The sequence below is a fragment of the Engraulis encrasicolus genome, chromosome 16 (assembly GCF_034702125.1).
Source record: "Engraulis encrasicolus isolate BLACKSEA-1 chromosome 16, IST_EnEncr_1.0, whole genome shotgun sequence".
NCBI classification, from domain to species: Eukaryota; Metazoa; Chordata; class Actinopteri; order Clupeiformes; family Engraulidae; genus Engraulis; species Engraulis encrasicolus.
Genome location: NC_085872.1, coordinates 53,445,472 through 53,468,792, shown reverse-complemented (window position 1 = coordinate 53,468,792; position 23,321 = coordinate 53,445,472). Strand labels below are relative to the sequence as shown.

The 23,321-nt window shown below is 41.4% G+C and overlaps 2 protein-coding genes across 4 annotated transcripts in view; one reads left to right on the top strand and one right to left on the bottom strand.

Moving 5' to 3' along the window:
- Window positions 1-5,283, top strand: part of LOC134465925 (rho GTPase-activating protein 12-like) — a 38,408-nt gene extending 33,125 nt beyond the window's left edge. Inside the window, exons 18-20 of the mRNA XM_063219825.1 lie at window positions 135-269; window positions 1,948-2,053; window positions 2,629-5,283. Coding sequence (XP_063075895.1) covers window positions 135-269; window positions 1,948-2,053; window positions 2,629-2,800 — 413 coding nt within the window. The 3' untranslated portion in view covers window positions 2,801-5,283. The remainder of the gene's footprint in view (window positions 1-134; window positions 270-1,947; window positions 2,054-2,628) is intronic.
- Window positions 5,284-11,012: 5,729 nt separating this feature from the next.
- The window catches only part of LOC134465924 (uncharacterized), a 43,887-nt gene continuing 31,578 nt past the window's right edge, over window positions 11,013-23,321 (bottom strand). The window contains exons 20-27 of one of the 3 annotated variants that reach the window (XM_063219821.1): window positions 21,064-21,285; window positions 20,489-20,696; window positions 17,883-18,082; window positions 17,443-17,544; window positions 16,703-16,932; window positions 16,303-16,370; window positions 15,812-16,035; window positions 11,013-13,789 (exon numbers count right to left, since the gene is read on the bottom strand). In XM_063219821.1, the coding sequence (XP_063075891.1) occupies window positions 13,616-13,789; window positions 15,812-16,035; window positions 16,303-16,370; window positions 16,703-16,932; window positions 17,443-17,544; window positions 17,883-18,082; window positions 20,489-20,696; window positions 21,064-21,285 (1,428 nt within the window). In that variant the 3' untranslated portion in view covers window positions 11,013-13,615. The remainder of the gene's footprint in view (window positions 13,790-15,811; window positions 16,036-16,302; window positions 16,371-16,702; window positions 16,933-17,442; window positions 17,545-17,882; window positions 18,083-20,488; window positions 20,697-21,063; window positions 21,286-23,321) is intronic. The other 2 variants (XM_063219824.1, XM_063219823.1) reach the window with 2 other exon arrangements.

The window sequence follows — 23,321 nt, the reverse complement described above, 5'->3', positions numbered from 1 at the left end:
TCATGTATTTTCTTGCACATACGTACTGTAATTACAATGTAGGAATGTTTTCTTGTTAATGTCTCTCCCTCCCCCGCCCCTTTCTCTCTCCACCTCCCCTCTCTCCCCCCCCCCACCCCCCCCCCTCCTCCCAGATGAGAGTGTGGACCTTTTGGACTCCAACTGGGGTGACACCCACATCACCAGCGGGGCGCTCAAGATGTTCTTTAGGGAGCTGGCCGAGCCGCTCTTCACACACACACACCACCAGGACTTTGTGGACGCCATCAGTACGTGTGTGTGTGTGTGTGTGTGTGAGAGAGAGAGAGAGAGAGAGAGAGAGAGAGAGAGAGAGAGAGAAGGAGAGAGAGAGAGAGAGAGAGAGAGAGAGAGAGAGAGAGAGAGAGAGACAGAGATATGCTGTTCCCTGTGTGTGTGTGTGTGTGTGTGTGTGTGTGTGTGTGTGTGTGTGTGTGTGTGTGTGTGTGTGTGTGTGTGTGTGTGTGTGTGTGTGTGTGTGTGTGGGTGTGTTTGAGAGAGAGAGAGAGAGAGAGAGAGAGAGATGCTGTTCGCTGTGTGTGTGTGTGTGTGCGTGTGCGTGTGTGTTTCTGTGTGTGTTTGAAAGAGAGAGAGAGAGAGAGAGGAATCTGATTGTATATGGCATGTGTGTGTGTGTGTGTGTCATTGTTTGTGTGTGTGTGTGTGTGTATTTAGGTCTCTTCCAGGCAGGGCTTTGAACCGATATGTTTTTCCAATTGGTTCGTTCTGAACAGAAACGGAATTCTAACGTTTCCGGTTATGAGTTCCACCAATAAATTGACGTTCCCGGACCGGTTAGAACAAAAAAATTGACGTTCCCGGAACGGTTAATTTAGTTCCTGTCAGCTGATTACTTCCCATATCTGACGTTAATTAACCAAGAAAGACGGAAGTGCAAATGGGTCAGCCTACATTCCAAACTGTTTATTCAAGCAGATGAACAGAATTGTGTCATTCAGGGACAACCTAAGCGGAGAAACAATAAACCTCAAATATGAAAATATGCGCTCCATGCTGACTTGGGTCACGGGGAGCGCTATGTCGGACATTGCGAGTTTGTGCATATCTGCATTTGAAGCGGCCATGGATGCCCATTAACGAAGAACATTCTTGTGTGCTTTAAACGTGCTTCTCTGCAATATGTCTAACGATGCAATGGGAACTCGGCCCTCATTCTCTTATTTAGGATGTGGAGTGGAGGTGTAAAAGTCTCGCCATTCAGTCAGCGAATGTCTGATTTCACACAGGATGTACCTCAGCTGTCATGGTAACATGTGCAGGAAAATAATTAGGCTACTTTTTTGTCCAGTTAACAACCATTATTTTTCAATAAGTGTTCCTGTTCCAGAACATAAAAAATAATAACGTTTCCGGTTTCGTTTCTGTTCCTGGTAAAATACAAAAAGTTCCCGGTTTTCGTTTTCGTTCCTTGAACCGGTTCACCGCCCTGCTTCCAGGGTCATCCAAGGTCATACTGGCCAAGTGGCCGCACAAGCTAGCCAGGCCGCGCCCTCCTAGTGACGCAACAGCTTCAGCATTGCTACCAGTCAGGTCAAAAGCAATGCAAGTACTTTCTGAGTTCCCGCAAATACGGGAACTCCTCCCACTCTGTTGGGAAGCAAACAATCATTAGCAAACCAAGGGAGGCCATTTGGGAAATGCTGTTTTGGGACATGTTAATTGTTATGCTCTCGGTCAGACCAAGTCTCGAAGACATTTGAAAGTCGATGATAATCAGGCTACGCACAAGCTACAAAACTAACATTTCACAACAATGGAATAATGGGATGTGTGTGTGTGTGTGTGTGTGTGTGTGTGTGTGTGTGTGTGTGTGTGTGTGTGTGTGTGTGTGTGTGTGTGTGTGTGTGCGAGCGTGTTGTGTGTGTGTGTGTGTGTGTGTGTCTGTGTCTGTGTTGTGTGTGTGTGCAGAGACCTCGGACTATCGCCAGCGTGTGGAGTGTGTGCGGACGATCGTGAAACGGCTGCCACCTGCTCATCATGACACCATGAGAGCACTGTTCAAACACCTACGCAGGTAACACACACACACACACACACAAGCACACACACACACACACACACAAACCTGTGTGTTTGCAATACACAGAGACGTCCAGATCAATAACAATAGATTTCACCTACAGTGCTCGGGCCCTGACAATGAACTGTATATGGTCTGCCTTAAAGGGACACTGTGCGGGATTTTTAGTTGTTTATTTCCAGATTTCATGCTGCCCATTCACTAATGTTACCTTTTTCATGAATACTTACCACCACCATCACATTCAAAGTATGACTGGAAAAAGAGCGCTTTTCATACATGAAAAGCAGGATCTTCTCCATGGTCCGCCATTTTGAATTTCCAGAAATAGCCCTTTTTAGCTGCAAAAATGACTGTACTTGGGCCATACTAGAAAATATTAGTTTATTACTTTGTAAACTTTCATGACAAGATCAAATTTGTCAATAAGCAGCCCAGTTTCAATGAGCAGCATACATGTAGTTGCAGTACCTTTTTTGACCATTTCCTGCACAGTGTCCCTTTAAAATAGACTGCTAACATGCGTGTATGTGTGTGTGTGTGTGTGTGTGTGTGTGTGTGTATTCCAGGGTCATCGATCACGGGGAGCAGAATCGCATGTCTGCTCCGAGCGTGGCCATCGTGTTCGGCCCGACGCTCCTGAGACCAGAGGTGGAGTCCTGGAATATGGCCGTCCACATGGTCTACCAGAACCAGATCGTGGAGCTTGTACTCCTGGAACAGGATGTCATCTTTAAGTAGTTTAATAGCCGCGTGTTATAATGGGTTTCAATGGGAGAAAAGACTACACTCCTGAGACCAAATGTAGTACTTCTGGAACAAAACAACATCTTTAAGTAATTTAGCTCGTACTTCTGGAACAAGACAACATCTTTAAGTAATTTTTGATCCTTTGAGGATTTTTTTTGTGGTTTCAAAGTAGTGTTTGGACCTACAGTGCGATCCTGGAATATGGCCATCAACAAAACCGGATCGTTGAACTGGTACTCTTGGACCAAGACGCCATTTTTGTAGTTCAATAGCCATGTGTTAAAATGGTTTCAATGGGAGAAAAGACTACACTCCTGAGACCAAAGGTTGAGCTCTATTGGAACAAGATAGTATTTTTGAGACCCAGAACTGTTTGAGAACTTGTTTTGGAACAAGGACACTCACAAGTTTTCTTTTTTAAACTCCAGTACATAAAAACATATTTGTACTACACCTGGAGCGGGAACTCGGAACAAGACACCATTTTCAAGTTTGAGAACTACTTTTGTGGTTACAGGCCTCTAGGCCTGGAACTATTAGAGCCAGAACCATGTTAAGGGAACCATTTTCAGTACCTTTTTTTTTTTTTACCTGAACCTTGTTTTCAAGTGATGAGAACCTATTACCGATCCACCTGACACCATAATCTCAGAAACTTTCGTTCTTTTGGAACAAAATCTGATTTTCTTCAGTGGAACCTTTAAGATCCCAGATGGTGGAACTTGTGCTACATTTAGAACAAGACACGGTATCCAGCCGTGGGAGATCCTGTTATTCCAGTTTCTAGTAGAGAACTACAAGAACTTTAAGAACTACAAGAACTTTATATCAGTCTTGGGACAAGAAAGCTAGTTCTTTTGGAGGCGGTAGAACTCTAATATACTTTATTTAGAACAAGAGTATGAATAGAGAATATTTGGTATGTATTCAAGTGAACTTTTATTTTAACCCAGAATCCAATCAAGGAAACTTTTAAGAACGTACTATCTATTCTTAGACCACAAACTGGGAAAACAAGTTCTATTGGAATTGTTGAATTGGTTATTTTAAAACAAGATATTGTTTTCATGTGAAGCTTGTATGGAACCCACTCCTGGGAAGAACAGTACTTGTATTATGCTGGTGGTGATAATCAATTTTCTAGTGATTTTAGTTCATGAGACAGAATCTTGGACCGTGCGTAATATACGTGTGTAATATACATGGTCAATGAAAACTGTTGAGAACAAGAGCTTTGTTAAGGACGAATGCAGTACTTTGAACATTTAGCCCTTTTTCTGAATTGTCTGAGATGCAATAGAGGTTTTTAAGAAAAGATTTGGACATGCCCGTATATGGCCATCCTAAAGCCAGTTGAGACAAAAATCCAAACTAGTCAAATAACGGAGCGAAGATCAAAAATCTAAACTAGTCAAATAATGGAGCGAAGATCAAAAAAAATGATGAGGACCACTCTACTCTATTGCAGACTATTCAGAAAAGAGAAAAGAGGTTAAATGTTCAAAATACAGTCATGCACCTGTCCTACTTTTAAAAGTGCATTTTAGTGTTCTTAAAGACTTGAGTTTTATTCAGATTTTTTTTATTATTATTAATTTTGAGCAGAGAACAGATGCGTGAGCCAGCAAATGACTATGGGCCCCGCACTTATTGGCCAGATGAGGAAAATGGCAGAGTTGTGACACGATGCAATGTTGAGAAATGAACTTGTGGTGTTGAATGCAGTTTTGAACCTTGTTAAAGGAGAACTCCTGCCAATTTTAATGTGCTGTTGTATTGCTCACGCTACCCTTGACTTGACAGTAGCCGGTGACGCCGCAGTTTTTGGCTCAGCCCTTTCCGAGCTATTCTAATGGGGGCAACTTTTGTATACATTTAAAAAAAAAAAAAAAAACGAACATAGGCCTACTCCAAATTTTTTCCCAAAAGGTATCGCTGTTTGCTACACAGCCCTTTGAGTGTTTTTGGGAATAATATATTTTTTTAGTCTCTACAGTTGGTAGTTATATTAGCATGTAACTATGTATGCTGAGGGCCCCCAGGCTTCAGCGGCACTGCCAATGACAACTTTGAGCTGTGTTGGATTTGTATATTAAAACACACACATACACAGCGGCGAAACAATTGCCCCAGGGCCCAAGACCCCCCCCCCCCCCCCCGCCCCATATGGCCCAGGGCAAAAGCACAGACACCACACACACACACACACACACCTGAAGCACCATATCATTACTTATGATGTACAGAGGAAGCACCTGCTGTTATGTGTGCTAGGGATTTTTTTGTGAAAAAAGACTTTTTTGTGAAAATGTTTTAATTTTGTCAGGTGGTTTATGTTTATCACTTTTAGAATGAAAAAACAGTTTTGTTTTTTTTGTTAAAAAATGTTTGACAGGATCCGTGAAAATGACAAGAAAAACGTGTTTTGTACAAATGAGTGGAAAATAGTAATACTATTAAAAGAAAAAAAAAAACCCATGTGACCCCCTCGTGACTTTACTGTTTGATTTTGTTGTGCTGTTTGTTTTTTAATACTTGGGATTGATTGTTTGTTCAAAATCCTCTAGCGATATGTTTCTGTTTTTTTTTTTTTTTTTTGTCTGCTATGTGTTTTTATGTTTAGTTCAGGCGCCGAACGCAGCTGGATCTGACCCCCTCATAGGTCCTGTGGTGTAGTCTAGGTAGAACGCAGGTATACGTTACGGAGTATACAGAGTATACCCACTTCAAAATTTCAGGGATTTCAGTATACCCACTTAAAATTGATTTATCCATTATTTGGAATGGCACAAATAAATACAGTATACCCACTTCAAAAAATGCTCCAATTTACAGTATACCCACCATAACAAAGTAGACTACACCACTGCATAGGTCCTATGCCAAAAGTTCAGATCATCAATGAAATAGCACGTTATGGCACGCAGTGTTGTGTACTCGGACCAATGAAATAGCACGTTATGGCACGCAGTGTTGTGTACTCGGACAAACAAAGTTAAGTGTGAAATAGCACGTTATGGCATCGCAACCATGTTCCTATATCGATTCGATTTCGATTATTAGGGCTTTGAATCGATTAATCACAAAATAATACTGCAATAGCATAGTGATATGGCCGAAAAGCAAAACGAATTGACGGAACACTACATCAATACATTTATAGTGAATGGTCGAGGAATGAAGTATGAAATATTATTTTATTGACAAGTTATGAACAAAAAAAAGAAAACAGCAACAAATCAAATAATCCTGTCCTACCAAATGACATTTCAATGAAGAGAAGAGAGAGAAGAAAGGGGATGAGAGCAGGAGGGGAGGAGAGAGACGAGAAAAGAAGATAAGAAAAGAGAGGAGAGGAAGGGAGGAGAGATGAGAAAAAGAGAAGAGATGAGAGGAGGAGAGAAGTAGGGCTGGGTATCGTTTAGTTTTTTTCGATACGGTGCCAATTTCGATACTTTGGTTTCGATACCGGTGCTTTTCGATACCGTTTTTCGATACCTGTTGTTTTGAAGTTAATCTCCATTATGAGGAACCCATAAGATCACCAAATTTCACAAGTAGTATTGTGCATACGGTGAGTGCATTTCAGTCATCTTAAAGGATGTTATTACAGATTACTCAATATATATGTTCAAATTAAATATAGGATATGATTTCTAAGAAGCCTAGGTGTTGAGTAAGTAGGCAGGGGTAAAGTTGGATGACAGTTAGCTCAGCAATCAATGAGTAGCCTACTTCAATTGCTATGTAGCCTATATTGTCATAATCTCTAGGCAAACCTAGGCTACTAGGGCTATTGTTATTTCACAAATGATTACTAGATAGCCTATTGCAGCAAATATTCACGTTGTTACTAATTTTCCACCAAAACCCAAATCAGCCATGTAAATTATTTAGTAATTTCAACATCATAGAGCAAAAGAGCATTAGACACACACACACTTCCAGGTGCAGGTTGCTCTCTCTCTCTCTCTCTCTCTCTCTCTCTCTCTCTCTCTCTCTCTCGAAGCTGCTGCGTATTATTTGCATTCGCGTAGCTACACGCTCTCCTTCACCTGACCGCTTGACTATAACCTGCAGATTGGGAAGACCAGCAGGCAGCGGGAACACCAGACATCCAATGAAAGTCAATAAGTCTCCCTGATATTTGATAGTGGCTCTCCGATGCCCGCAAGTCAGATAAAGCATTCCTGATTTTAGACTATGCAAGTTCGCGTTTTTTCAATTGCCGATGCGGGAAAGAGGAAGATAATGACTCGTGCGTCATGCGTGGGATACTTCAAATAGATTACGTGCACTTCGTAGGGCGCCCTGCAAAAGTCCTGGGTAAAAAAGCAGGCAGTTATATACAAACTGGACGACAGAAAGGCATCGACAAACAATGTAACACCAATTTGCAAATGTGTTGGTCGGGGTGTCCGGGGTTGATAAGCAGCTCCCTGTAATACGTTTTTGGAACTGGGGATGTCTGGGAGACGCTATCTTAACGCTGTCTTAACGCATCGCATGGAAGGGATGTCGACTCGACTTCGGTCTTTTAGCGTTGCCCTCCGCGGGAACAAGCTTCAAATCTCCGCACTAAACCCCTTAGCGATCGGCCACACATTGATTCTTATCAAAACTACAGTAGCCGTGCGTAAGTGGAGAGGAGAGTGCACACTCAAGGAGGTTTAAAACGACAGCATCAGAGGAAGATTGGCGCGACGGTACCACTATTATCATGACTGCACAAACACACACGTCTTCGTTGGAAAAAAGGGTTGTTGAACATGTTTCAAAATTAACACCTCAGCACAACACAGCCTCAACGTCAACTGAACAGGACTCTACTGATTGAGCCGCGCCCGCGCCAGGCGCTGTCTGAAGAGACAAACAGGGCAGCAGCGCATAGGCCTAATCTTCTATTAAGTTCAAGAAACACTTATTAACAAATACAAATTCATTTCAAACAATAATATTTTTAATGTCCATTCGTCCATGGCTTGTAAATTTCAGCGCAGCTTTCGGCTCTTAGCCTACATTGATTTGGTGCATTAATTAATTTTCGCCAAGTCGTGTTGCCGTTCTTTCGCACGGACAACTTTGTCACAAATAGAGCATCTGGCTCTATTTGCGTCCACACGAGCAAAGTTTAGCCACACTTTAGATCTCAGCATGTCTATCAGGGCTGCAACTAGCTACAACTGCAACTACATCTACAACTGCAACTAGCTACAACTAAGTTAGCCTACAACGTATCCTCACCAACTGTCAGCTGTTCGAGTAAACAAACGCTAGTACTTTTTGAATGAATGAAATGTCTGTGCTCGTCCCGCCCACCCAGGCCCTTCGAAGCCAATCACAAATGACAACTTCACCTGACTACATGGCTATTGGTTCACATATTTACTATTGACACAGGGACTGTTGAAACGCACAACAGGTATCGAAATATGGCACCGATTTTTTTGTTTTGTTTTGATATTCGATACAATGTGGCTTTTCGGTCGGTGCCAGGACCAGACCGAAATTCGATACCCAGCCCTAGAGAGAAGAGATGAGAGGAGAGGAAAAGAGAGGAGAGGAGAGGAAAGGAGAGGAGAGGAGGGGAGGAGAGATGAGAAAAGAAGATAAGAAAAGAGAGGAGGAGGGAAGGAAAGATACATTTTGTCAACATATTATATGCATTGTTACCAAAACTTCAGTAATTACAATACTTTAAAAAAATACTTTGAGATGGTGTACAAGGCTACATACATGAACAACAGTCATCATAGCATATTGAAAACTATACTTTATGACTCTTTATTATTTTTTAGCTTTTAATGGGTACCAAAACAAAAAACGTTTTTAAAAGAAAAAAAAAACGGGGATGACATCAGTGCTAAGCACAACAACATTTGTCATTTCGACCCATTTGTCACATTTTATAATGGGTTTCAATGGGAGAAAAGACTACAGACCTGAAGAAGCCATTTTCGTAGTCCAATAGCCACGTCTTATAATGGGTTTCAATGGGAGAAAAAACTACAATTAAAGGGACAGTTTGGTCAATTTCAACATGCAGTTGTATTGCTCACGCTACCCTTGACTTGTCAGTACCTGGTGATGCCACATTTTTCGGCTCAGCCCTTTCCGAGATATGAGCAGTTCTAATGGGGGCAGCGTTTGTTTACATTTTTAAAAAATGAAACATAGGCCAACTCCAAATATTTTCCCAAAAGGTACTGCTGTTTGCTAGTTGTCTGCTGATGTTTTATAACCTTTTGGATGTTTTTGGGAATAAATAAAAATGTTTTTTTGAAATGTAAACAAAGAGCTGCCCCCATTACAATGACCAGGATCTCGGAAACGGCTGAAGAAGAAGAAAAAAAAATCTCAGGCACTGACAAGTCCAGGGTAGTGTGAGCATTACAACTGCATGTTGAAATTGACCAAACTGTCCCTTTAATTTCTCCTTTATTTTACGAGAGTAATCACATTGAGGCAATTGCCTCTTTTCCAAGTAGGCCCTAGATGCCGGGCTTGCTAGGCTTCATGGTACTGTGTGTCAAAGAAGGTGGTGCTAACAAGGAACGACACTCAATACAACGTCCATTGCAACATTCGCCCCCATGATTTTCGCGGCCGCCATTGTGGAATGGATATGAATATGAATATCGAACAAATTACATTGGAATGCATTGGGAATTTCTACATAATACGGTAAAACTACATCGATATAACTATCGGAAATTCTTCAGTTATGAATGTTTATACCATCTCGTGTTTTTTCAGCACAATCAGTGCAGAACTTGAGTATCTATTAGGCTACAGTTGCCAAAGTAGCTAGCCATATTGTGCTAACTTTAGCATTAGATCCGCGGTCTTTCCTATGGCCAAAGAACGTTGCTATGGCTACTGGTCATAACAGAGTGGCGTACGTGACTACCAAAACTGACTCAAAACGTCCTCTATTGACTGTTTCCCATAAAAGACCTGAGTGTCGCTTCTTGTTAGATCCACCTTCTTTGTGTGTGTGCTGTGTATTGTTATCAACAGGAAACATTGCTGAAGAAATAAAAACTGGGGATGTCGTGAATATTAATTACAAATTGGCAGAGGAGACTTCTTTTGCACACGACACACTCTCTCTCTCTCTCTCTCTCACACACACACACACACACACACACACACACACACTTAATACTGAAATAAAGAACAAAAAAAACAGAACAAACCCAACTAAACCCCAACTCCATCATTTTTTTTTAAACATGTTTTGAATCACTGAAAAATACTGTTTCGGTTGGTGAACATAATCCCTAACTTACAATAAAGTGACAACAAAGTAACTTCACATATGATTTACAGTCACATAAAATAACAAACACAGAATTTTGAAAAAATACACCAATGTGTTGACACTGTATTCCAAATGGCATAATGTTGAAATCTGTTGAGAACTGAACCCATGCCATACTGCATCCGGTTTAGAAAACACTTCAATTGAATTGAAGTCAAATTATTTTTCGCGTACAAACGTGCCATCTAATTGACAAACACTGTTATTGGTAAACAAGCTTCACTAGAAACAAAAATAACACTGATGCTTTTTCCTTTACATTTTACATACAAATATGCAAACACTGATGAACAGAAACAAAAGAAAAGCAAAAAACATGAATTAAACTAAGCAATAATATATTTTGTGTGTACAGTTTTAAAATGTACACAATATGCAGATCTTTGAATATGAATACTGTTGAAAGTAACACTGTTTTACTTCCTGTTAACCTCATAATCTCAAGAACCTGAATGCAGCGTATGTGTGTCTCCAGGACACAATGGGTTAAGGTGACCTAGCGGAAGTGGTAAACCTGCTAATAGATGGGCCACAGGTGGTAAACCTGCTAATAGATGGGTTTTATTCAGGGAAGAAAATGAGGCCTGCAGGCTCTTCTATTAGAGGATTTACTACTTAACTAAATGAGATGATTTAGCAAAGTGGTAAAGGTCGACTCAAGGTTAACTTTATCCTGGTTTAGTACTGAGCTCAAGGTTAACTTTATCCTGGTGTAGTACTGAGCTCAAGGTTAACTTTATCCTGGTTTAGTACTGAGCTCAAGGTTAACTTTATCCTGGTGTAGTACTGAGCTCAAGGTTAACTTTATCCTGGTTTAGTACTGAGCTCAAGGTTAACTTTATCCTGGTGTAGTACTGAGCTCAAGGTTAACTTTATCCTGGTTTAGTACTGAGCTCAAGGTTAACTTTATCCTGGTTTAGTACTGAGCTCAAGGTTAACTTTATCCTGGTTTAGTACTGAGCTCAAGGTTAACTTTATCCTGGTTTAGTACTGAGCTCAAGGTTAACTTTATCCTGGTGTAGTACTGAGCTCAAGGTTAACTTTATCCTGGTTTAGTACTGAGCTCAAGGTTAACTTTATCCTGGTGTAGTACTGAGCTCAAGGTTAACTTTATCCTGGTGTAGTACTGAGCTCAAGGTTAACTTTATCCTGGTTTAGTACTGAGCTCAAGGTTAACTTTATCCTGGTTTAGTACTGAGCTCAAGGTTAACTTTATCCTGGTTTAGTACTGAGCTCAAGGTTAACTTTATCCTGGTGTAGTACTGAGCTCAAGGTTAACTTTATCCTGGTGTAGTACTGAGCTCAAGGTTAACTTTATCCTGGTTTACAACTTCTTGGAGTGCTTCCCGTCCGCTCGCAAATAACATACAAATGCAACTAAAATAAATGTCAAAAATCAGACTTTGTATGGCAGTATCCTTCAGTCCTAAACTTGGGAGTGCTTCCTACATATGAACACTGTTATTGGCAACAATAAGGAAATAATAATAATAAAAAAACACATTTCTTAACAAAAGTACATAAAGTTAAACACAGGTGCTGGTTCAAAGTATGCAGATACTTTTACATGTGCGAAGCCATCTTCCAAGTTCAATAGGCGCGTCTTATAATGGGTTTCAATGGGAGAACTAAAACTATACATGTAAACAACTTCTAAAAACACTACAATAAAAATACTACAATAACTGGAGTCTTTTGGCAACCATGACTTGAAATAAAGAGTGCTTACGGTTAAGAAAAGTAATCATAATACTGATTTTTTCCAATGTAACTTCTTTGCGGAACCATTAATTTAAGCAGGCAGAAGTGCTTGGTTCATTTACTGCAAGAGATGCACTGTGTAGGATGGTGGCCAGAGTAGGTACTGCACTGTGTAGGATGGTGGCCAGAGTAGGTCTTGCCCTGTGTAGGATGGTGGCCAGAGTAGGTACTGCACTGTGTAGGATGGTGGCCAGAGTAGGTCTTGCCCTGTGTAGGATGGTGGCCAGAGTAGGTACTGCACTGTGTAGGATGGTGGCCAGAGTAGGTATTGCAACTATGCTGCTTATTGAAACCGTGATGCCTATTGCCAAATTGGATCTTTCCATGAATATTTACTAATAATTAATACAATTATAATTACCAGCATGACCAAAGTACAGTAAGTTTGTAGCTAAAAAATTGCGGACATGGAGAAGACCCACATTTTCGTGTATGAAAAGTGCATAATGAATACTTGGAATTTGATGGTGGTGGTGAGTATTCATGAAAAAGGTAACATTAGTGAATGGGCAGCACGAATTCTGGAAAGAAACTGCTAAAAATATAAAAATATTACACAGTGCACCTTTAAGAGGCATCTTCACAGTAACAACGTTTACAGGGACAGAGAAATGCACAGGCCTACCGGCACAGGCCCAGGGGCCCAAGAGTCAAGGGGGCCCTGCAGCTCCAGGCTCTATATGTCCATTCTCATAGCTGAAGTCTTATTTCCCCCCCAATAAGACACAGGCTTGTAAATGTGAATACAAATTGAGTGATCTGCATCGAAATCAGCGGTGTCAAATTAGCACCCGTCAACTCTCAATTCAGTCGATTGATAGGTGGTCCCTTAACATTTTTTGGGGGGAGAAAGTGGTCCTACTCAGTCTGAAAAAGTTTGAGAAACACTACTGCTCTAGGCTCTATATTATTATATGTCCATATATGTCCATTCTCACACTGCACTAAAATCACTCTTCTAACGACAGGATCCTCCCAAGACCCACATGACAAGTCTCACACCTGGAATTAAACCCTGAATCATTTAGTTTAGTAAACTAGCATCTCTCTCTCTCTCGTTCTCAATCACACATTCGCATCCTTCCTTGTAATAGGACAAGTCCATGTTGAATTCATGACGAATGTTCACTCATGTTAGTTAAAAACAAAAATATTCTGTGGCCTATTCTGTGGCTTATGTTTAAAAAATACACATAATTTAAAATACACTTCAGAAACGATTCCTATGAGGTGACAGAAAAACACACACACGCACACACACACTAGACACAACACACAAACACACTAGACACAACACACACACAAATGCACTTTGCTGGTCACACCACAAGTCTGCATGTTAGGGGACTGGAACGTTGGTTAGCCAAAAATACTTTTTTTTCTCTACCGTGACGATGAGGTGGACGTCAGCAGGTTCACGCAGACAGAAATATTTCGTCCCGGTATGAATGCGGGTGAGCACTTAAGCACTTAAGTTCCGAACGCACCGTTCTGATCAGCCTAAAAGTCTCTCGGTCATTTGCACGCATGGCTATTGGCCCAGTTGCCACTCTTTCTGGGTCTTGTAGTCTTTTGATGCATTCAGACAATACATTTTGGATGTATAGTGAACTACAACCTCTTGACATCCTCCACATTGGCATAAATCACAGTGTGCTTGGGTTATATAGTCTTTTGGTGCAATCACGCAATACATCTGCATGCATTAAAAGACTACAAACTCAATCGCTGTCGCTGTCTGCCCAGTAATCACCGACTCGCACGACTCGAATATCCGCCAAACTGAGCGCCATGTCGTCGTCCTCTTCCTCTCCTCCTCCTCCTCCTCCATCACCGTCTCCATCTACATGGCCACCGTCTCCTTCTACATGGCCACCGTCTCTGTCCACTTCCACCTTCAAAAAGAAAAAGCGTTGAAACACATTAAAACACATTAAAAACTATAAGCACACAGAGAGCGCAGACCTCCGCCAAGGAAGCTGCTTGATAGAACATTTGACTATGTAACACCCTCTCTTTCTGCCTTCTTTTGTGGAGTTAGAAACTGGAATGTTGTGCCCTGGCCTGCAATTCAATTTGCAGTCACTAGGGGCGTCTAGATTTATCGGCCAGCAATGCTGAAGAATCTTTAAAAAGGTTTGGTTCGTGATCCGGATCACCACCAGAATTGAATGACTTGTTCCTTGGGTCATTTCCACAATTCCACAAAGTTTCGTCCAAATCTGTTGATTCGTTTTTGAGTTATCCTGCTGACAAACAAACAGACAGACAAACAGACAGACAGACAGACAAACCAACGCAACCGAAAACATTACCTCCTTAGCAGAGTAACTAAAGATTTGTAGTTCAAATGCGCTAGCGAATGTGAAAACATATTAAAACTAGTGTTTATTTTATTGCGTCATTATCGCATTAACTCAACCCCTTTTTAATGCTGATAATTTGTTTTTATCGCGAGATTAACGCTAGATGTGACCCTGTGAAGTTTTTTTTCATAAACTGGCCGACCGCGGGTTGCAGCAATAGCTTAACTACAATTCCCGATACACGGTTACAGAAGACGCTAGCAGAGTCTGGTGCGTGCCCCCCTGCTCCTCCCCCTCCCCTTCCCCTTGTCTTTCCCTCGAGTCGTGAGCTTTCAGTCTGTGCATTGCAGCGAGGGAGGTAGACAACACAGATGGTATCAGCCTGTAAATAAATGATTTTCAAAGCTCTCTATGCCTCGTTTTTGAAAGGTTATGGACTAACATTTGTTGCAAAAATGTGCTGAAGGACTTCATTGGTTGAACAATAGCTGTAGCTAGCATCCAACACTGTTGATCTCTGCTGGCAGCTAACTAGTGCTATTCCTAAAACAAACTATTTTATAAACATTACATACTTTTAAACAGCCCCCAAATAGTTCGTGTTGAGTCTTACATCAATTTTAAGACCACAAACAAAGTTTTAAGTAACTTCAAGAGTTATTATTGGCTGTTGCATATGATCAACAGAGCATCAAATGTGCCATTTTCTTGTTGACAAAAAGAGGTGTCGTCACAGCCCCTGGCTTCCTAGAAAATCTGTGGTGTCGTCTCCTCCCTGCTGTGTCCACAACACTTGTAACTTCTCATTATGAATGCCAGAGCTGTCATAAGTAGGCTAACGTTCTAGCTTTGTTTGAAAAGTGTTATCCCCAGGCTTATTGGTTTTCTCACTAAGAAATAAATCTTTATGAATGTAGTAGTCTGCATATAGATTATCAGATGTCATTTAGCCTAAAAGAAATGCCAAGGAGACCAAGGCACAATCCCACACTTCTCCAGGAAAATGTAGCCCTGCTGTATGAGGCACATTTTCTCCCCTCCTGTCACTGGAAACTAAATAGGCCTATCTGCAGTGTGTGTGTGTGTGTTTTGTGCATAGGCCAATTTATGATTTTTTTTGGTCATTATTAATTTCTTATTTGTTTCATATCATATGCCATTAGGGCAGATGTCAGTGTCTAACACTCATTGTTTTCAATTTCAAAAAGACTATTTGCACAAACCTAGGAAATCTCATTTTTTTGGCCTGCAAAGTACATCGATAGAAGTATTACAATGATTTTCTATGAGACATAATTATGCGATTAAAATGCGATTAATCGCGAGTTAACTATGGCATTTATGCGATTAATCGCGATTAAATATTTTAATCGATTGACAGCACTAATTAAAACACATTAAAAACAAAATGGAGGCAGATTTTGTAGTCAAATGCGCTAGCGAATGCAAACAAAAGACAAAACCTGTAAAAACACATTAAGACAAAAGATTTGTAGTCTGCTACTGGGCTACCTGAAGAGGCCATTTTTGTAGTTCAATAGCCACGTCCTATAATAGACTTCAATTGGTAGAAAAGACTACACAAATCGCTAACTGTTAACAGTCAGTTACCTCCATCCCGATGCAAAGCTGGCCCGTCTTCTCTCTCTCCCTCTGTCTCTCCAGTTCTTCCTGTTTCTCTTTTTCAATCTGTCGTTCGCGTTCTTGTCTTTCGCGCTCCTTCGTTTTCTCCCTCAACTGCCGTATGTGCTCCTCTCGTTCCTGCCGTTCGCGTTTTTCCTCTTCGGTCTCGTCAATGATCATGTCTTCGTCTTCTGCGTTCTTGTCATCTTCTCCTATGGAAAATGAGGAGGCCATTTTTGTAGTTCAATAGCAGTGTTTTATAATGGATTTCAATGGGAGAAAACACTACACAATAGGCTACCTGAAGAGGACGTTTTTGTAGCTCAATATCCATGTTTTGTAACCGTGTTTTATTATGGGTTTCAATGGGAGCAAAGACTTCACAAATGGCGTCATTGTGGGCGGCCATTTTCAGCCATAGTTCAATAGTCGTGTTCTATAATGGGTTTCAATGGAAGAAAGGACTACAATAAGGTTACCTCCTTTTCCTCCGTTCCTCTTGCGCTCCAGCATGGCTGCCATCCGTTCCTCAGCATAGCGGCGATACCTTCGAAATAAATAAATCAATAACACCAATATTACTTTACAATACATTCAAAATAAACAAATCAATAACACCAATATTACTTCACAATACCTTCGAAATAAATAAATAACACCAATATTACTTTACAATACCTTCGAAATAAATAAATAACACCGATATTTTAATTTTTTTTCGTCTTGTCTGGCCCAGGGGCCCATAGAGGGGGCCCTTTCTTGTTGTCTGGCACAGGGGCTCATGGAGTCATGATCTGTCCCTGAGGTCAAAGGTCTTGATATCGAATTGTGAGTTGAGTGTATCGTTACTTTTTTTAAACTAAAACTGCCTTCTCATACCGTTCTTGTTTTTCGTCGCGATCTTCTCTCTGCTCTGTCGCTTCTTTTTCTCCTCCGCCGTCCTCCGCCGCCATGACCTTCATCTTGCCGTCCTCCGCCTCATGCACCTCGCCTGCCTGTTCTGTTGTTTCTTGTCGTTTGTCACCACCGCTCTGTTGCTCCGCCTCCTTCTCTAGGTCTTCTCTCTGCTGCTGCTGCTGTTCTTCTTGTTGATCGTCAGGCTCCATCTGCTAATAATATAATATAATACAGTTATTCATAAAAAAATGAGAATAACGAAATAATATAAATTGGTCGGTGATGTAAAAAATGGCAGAAAGACAAATGATTTCACAACTGTTTCCATATTTAATAGTCATGATTAACCTGGTATCTAATGGCTAAAAGGGGATACTAACAAAGGAAACACCAAGTCATTTCCAAGAAAAAATAAATGAATGTGTATTTTCTGGGTTACAACAACAGGGTAGCAGAGAGAGGTTAGATGGTAACTAACTATTTTCTGTTACCCGTTTTTTGTACATAGTTTCATAATAATTCTTGAGAGGTGTGTATTACATTGTATTTACTTTGTAATTACCCCCTTTTTACCCGTTAGATACCACTTAACTATTCTCTGTTACCCTGGCTATTGAACTACAAAAATTGCCTCTTCAGGTCGCCTAGTGTGTAGTCTTTCCTCCCCTTGAAACCCATTATGAGACGTGGCTATTGAACTACAAAAATGGCTGCAGACACACCTGTTCTGTCGTTTCTTCCTCGTCCTCCTCTATGTCAACGTCGCCATCTTCGTCGATGCTGTTGGACGTGCTAGCCGCGTCGAACCCATCAAAAGCCAGCGTCTGTGAAGTAGATGGATAGCATTGGTGTGTAGTATTTCATCCCATTGAAAACCATTATAAGACACCGCTATTGAACTACAAAAATGGCCTCTTCAGGTAGCCTGGTGTGTAGTCTTTTATCTCTTTGAAACCCATTGTAAGACACAGCTACTGAACTACACAAATGACCTCTTCAGGTAGCCAAGTAGCACAGACTACAAACCTGTCTCCATTTTGTTTTAGTGTGTCTTATGGCGCCTTCAAATTCTCAGACACTGAACAAAACGGACGATTATTACAGACATTGAACTATTTGATCCCATTGAAGCCCATTCATAAAGCTACAAAAATGGCCTCACCTTGGCGTTATCCTGCCGCTGTTGACAGTAGTTGAATCTGTGGTTCATGTGTTGCGAGTACGAGCCTGAGTGACTGAACCTCTTGCCACACTTCTGGCACTGGAACGGCTTCTCCCCGGAGTGCAGTCTACGGTGCTCCACCAGGTGGTGCTTGTGCTTGAAGGCTTTGTGACACACCAGGCATTGATGGGGCCGAGCACCTGTCAGGAAAACACAAAACACAACACAATAGATTAATACAGTGTTTAATTAATACAGTGTTTTTCAACATTCGGGTTGGGACTAAGGATAGACCGATATACGTATGTATCGGTATAAATATCGGCCTCAATTTGATAATGTTAAATAAATGTTTTTTTAAAGGCCAACTTCCGATAAAACTCAGTTTTATTCACTCCTTTCGAAGATCGGACGGTCACCCCAAGTTAAACTCACTTGCAAGGCTCTCATAGCGGTGCGTCAACTCTCCTGGCTGTGTTTCCCGGTGTTTCCCAATTTACATAAATAATGCAGAGAAACGAGCGAATCACGAAAGCCTTTCTGTGTTTCGTCACGTCGACAGAAGGCGTTGCCCACAAATGTTTATATCGACCCATTTATCTAAAAACATGTCGAGTAATTTTTTTCTGCTTGTTTTCAAAACAAGCAACGTCTGGTGGCCCGAAACATAGCTTAGCTTAGCTATCAGCTGGTTGCTACTCTCAGGTACACACACAGCACAAAGCCTCATACATAAAGCCAGCCCACTCTGGTTGCTCCGTGCCTGCAGCTCGCCTAGGGGTCGCTGTCGAAAGAGCAAAGCCCTGAATGGAGCCTGCACGCCTCCGTTGGCGCCCCTATAGTGCAGTACCACCCGGGGAAGTGGCGACTCTGTTTCCCATTACATTCTCTCCAAGAACTGGAGGACTGAGCCAATCAGAGACGCGTTTCTTCGAGAGCAGGAGGAGTGAGCCAATCAGAGACGCATTTCCACGAGAAACACGGAACACTCTCTCGTTTCTCCACAAGTCACCTTGCCAGCTTGCAAAAACGTCTTGAAACAAAGCAACCAGAACGTTTTTTAAAACAGGACCAACGCGTAACACATTCAATAACAATTGGGAACACGGCAATATTAATTAAATGACGTTGAGAGGCCATCTTTAACTTAAGACCTGGAATATTTGTCATTTTTTTAGCTTTTTTTTTAACCCATATCGGCCTCAAATATCGGGTATCGGAAATCGGGTATCGGCCAAGGGTGGTGAAAAAAAAATATCGGTATGGCATCGGCCATTAAGAAACCTGTATCGGTCGACCCCTAGTTGGGACCCCATTTGGGGTGGCCTGGAATTCAAATGGGGTCACATGTCTGAAATGTCTGAAAGTGTGTGAAAAAAAGAATTTTGATCAATATTACTGATGAATAGCACAACTAATCAGTATTCTCTTTGACACACAATCTTAGATTAGTCATCAATATGTAGGTTTAATACCCTACAACTTATATAGCTCAGTCATGTTTAAATTTTTGTCGTGGTTGGGAGCCACTGGATTCATCTTTTCTATCCAGGGCTCTAAATTAACACCCACCAACCGGCCAAATGCTGGTGACACACATGGCATTCGTGGGGCCGAGCACCTACCAGGCAAAAAACAACACAAACAATAGGGAAAGAACGGAGTCACCGGAGCATCTTCAGATGTGGAAGTTTTCTTGTTATATCATTGTTATGTATAACAAATAATAAAAATATTGTTATATATTGTTAAATAATTGTTATATTTTTGACTCTGAAGAAGAAACGTTAGTCAAGGCACTTGCCAAATAAAGCAAGTAAACTTCCTCATCTGAAGATGCTCCGGTGACTCCTTTCTTCCCCTGCGTCCACCAGTCCTCTCCCGTGACGCACCCAGATTGTGAAACACAGGAGCGCGGAGGATATCTCTCTTTTCGACACGCACAATAGATTAATATCTTTTATTTTAAAAAAAGGTTTAACGTTGGTTAACGTAACTGTACCAGAGACTCTGTAACTAATGCTAATATCAATATTTTAAGGGCAAAAAACAATCACCAAAAAAGCGAATTCCTGGTGGGACTGGCTACTTTAATCTTGTGCTGTGTATGTGTATTTGAAAGCACTTTAAAGGGACACTGTGCAGGAAATGGTCAAAAAAGGTACTACAACTATGCTGCTCATTGAAACTGGGCTGCCCATTGCAAAATTTGATCTTTACATGAAAGTTTACTAAGTAATAAACAAATATTTTCTTGTATGGTCCAAGTACAGACATTTTTGCAGCTAAAAATGGCTATTTTTGGAAATTCAAAAAGGCGGACCATGGAGAAGATCTCCCTTTTCATGTATGAAAAATGCAATTTTTCCAGTCATAATGAATACTTAGAATTTGATGCTGGTGGTAAGTATTCATGAAAAAGGTAACATTAGTGAATGGGCAGCATGAATTCTGGAAATAAACAACTAAAAATCTCACACAGTGTCCCTTTAAGTGTATAGCTGTGGTATTGTGCTATATACAGTCAATACTGTATATGTTGTTGTTTTGTTGTGAGATCTAAACAGCAAATACACGTTGTTGTTGTTGTTGTTGTTTTTGTTTACCTGTGTGTTCGTATTTGTGCCGCAGTAGTGAACTGCTCTTCTGGAAGACCTTGTCACACAGGTCACAGGAATACTCAGCCAACTGCCTCTGTTCAGATCTCGGGGAGGAGGGGGAGGAGACTGACTCCGGCTCGTCTGCTGATTGGACGCTCGTGGGCCGGTCGTCCCCCGTGGTGACAGCAGGTGACGAATCAGCTCTGGCGTCCTGCTTCAGAAAAAGAACACAACAGCAAAGCATTAAGGATCGGAACACCTGGAGAGGCCATTTTTGTAGTTCAATAGCCACGCCTTATAATGGGTTTCAATTGGAGAAAAGACTACATACTAGGCTACCTGAAAAGGCCACCTTTGTAGTTAAATAGCCACGCCTTATAATGGGTTTCAATTGGAGAAAAGACTACATACTAGGCTACCTGAAAAGGCCACCTTTGTAGTTCAATAGTCACATCTTATAATGGGTTTCAATGGGATAAAAGACTACACACTGGGCTACCTGAAGAGGCCACCTTTGTAGTTCAATAGCCACGTCTTATAATGGGTTTCAATGGGAGAAAAGACTACAAAATTGTACAAACCTCCACAACGGGAGCCGTGGGTGTGGCCGCATACGTGTACGCCAACCTCGGGATCATCACCTTCTGTTGGCCATCCACAAATATCCCCGCCGGCGTTTGATTGGTGGAGGCGGGCCCGATGGCGACCAATCGGGCGACTTGCAAGGGGCTGGAGACTCCGCCCACCTGCTGCGGCTGCTGGGTTACGTAGATGGTGGTCACGCCCCCACCGGCCGAGGGAATCTGCAGAAAATAACAGTTTTAGTTTTAGTACATGCTTAATAAATAACCGTTTTTGTTTAAAGTTTTTAGTTTTAGTACGTGCTGCTTGCTGCAGTATTGCATCATGGGCCGTCACACGTGACCAAGTGGTTAAAGGTGTACTGTGTAATAATCCAGTAGCCATCTTTGTAGTTCAATAGTTCAATACTTATAATGGGTTTCAATGGGAGAAAAGACTACACACTAGGCTACCTGAAGAGACCATTTTTGTAGTTCAATAACCAAGTCTTATAATGGGTTTCAATGGGAGAAAAGACTACACATGCCATTAAAAATATTGGTCTTAAAATGCTAAAATAAAATAAAAATAAAGGTGCACTGTGTAATATTTTGAGTAGTTTCTTTCCAGCATTTGGTGAAAATAACAAAACAACTTGATGAGGGACCATAAAGTGAGTAAGGAGTGAAGTAAGGAGTGAAGTAAGGAGTGAAGTAAGGAGTGAAGTAAGGAGTGAAGTAAGGAGTGAAGTAAGGAGTGAAGTAAGGAGTGAAGTGAGGAGTGAAGTGAGGAGTGAAGTAAGGAGTGAAGTAAGGAGTGAAGTAAGGAGTGAAGTGAGGAGTGAAGTGAGGAGTGAAGTAAGGAGTGAAGTAAGGAGTGAAGTAAGGAGTGAAGTAAGGAGTGAAGTGAGGAGTGAAGTGAGGAGTGAAGTAAGGAGTGAAGTAAGGAGTGAAGTGAGGAGTGAAGTGAGGAGTGAAGTGAGGAGTGAAGTAAGGAGTGAAGTGAGGAGTGAAGTAAGGAGTGAAGTAAGGAGTGAAGTAAGGAGTGAAGTAAGGAGTGAAGTAAGGAGTGAAGTAAGGAGTGAAGTAAGGAGTGAAGTGAGGAGTGAAGTAAGGAGTGAAGTGAGGAGTGAAGTAAGGAGTGAAGTAAGGAGTGAAGTAAGGAGTGAAGTGAGGAGTGAAGTGAGGAGTGAAGTGAGGAGTGAAGTGAGGAGTGAAGTAAGGAGTGAAGTAAGGAGTGAAGTGAGGAGTGAAGTGAGGAGTGAAGTGAGGAGTGAAGTGAGGAGTGAAGTGAGGAGTGAAGTAAGGAGTGAAGTGAGGAGTGAAGTGAGGAGTGAAGTAAGGAGTGAAGTGAGGAGAGCCTCATGAGCTGTTTATATCTTTTCATGGCAATTTCATTGGGGCTGCACTGTCAACATTACTGCACTCTGAAAATGCCATTAACATCAAGGACCACAATGGAAATAAACTTCTGAGCTTTATTGTGCTATCCTGACTCTGTTTTCTTAAAATTTTAGTATGTTGTGTGGTTTATATGAAACTCGATCATGTATTTATTTTATTTATATGAACTGAAGATGTCAAACAAAATCATTCATTCCTTCATTCATTCATGGTGACACGACTATTTTTTGGGGGCTTTTTTTTGCCCTCATTTTGATAGGACAGCGAAGCAGTGACCGGAAGCGAGGGGGGGGAGAGAGATGGGGGAAGGGTCGGCAAAGGACCTGGGCCGGAATCGAACCCGAGTCAGCCGCATAGCAGACGAGTGCCCTACCGTTAACACCAAGGTAGGGTCCAGGGTGTCCCCAGGTTTGACCACATCAAATTAAAAAAAACCTTTTTTAGACTTATTTTAGACCACAAAAAAAATAAAATTTAGGCCAGCATCGCTCCCATTCCCAGTTCCCGAACCGGGGTCACCAAAAATAACAATTACTATGGCAAAAAGAATAATGGTGGCAAGTATTTAAGAAAAAGTCACACCGGTCTTATATTCCAGCCATATTCCAGCAATGCTGGAGTGAAATGGGTTGTTGGGGAAAATTAGACAAAATAAATTGTATACCTTTGTTAAAAAATGTAGACCTGGGACACATATTTTAGACATTTTTTAGGCCTAAAAAGGGGATAAAAAAAATAAGACTTTTTTTAGACTTTTTAGACCGCGCGGCTACTAGTGGTGTGGATCGGCACTGCCCTCACGATCCAATTCGATCACGATTCAAGAGGTAGCGATTTGATTCGATTCGATTCGATTCTATACGATCCGATCCGAT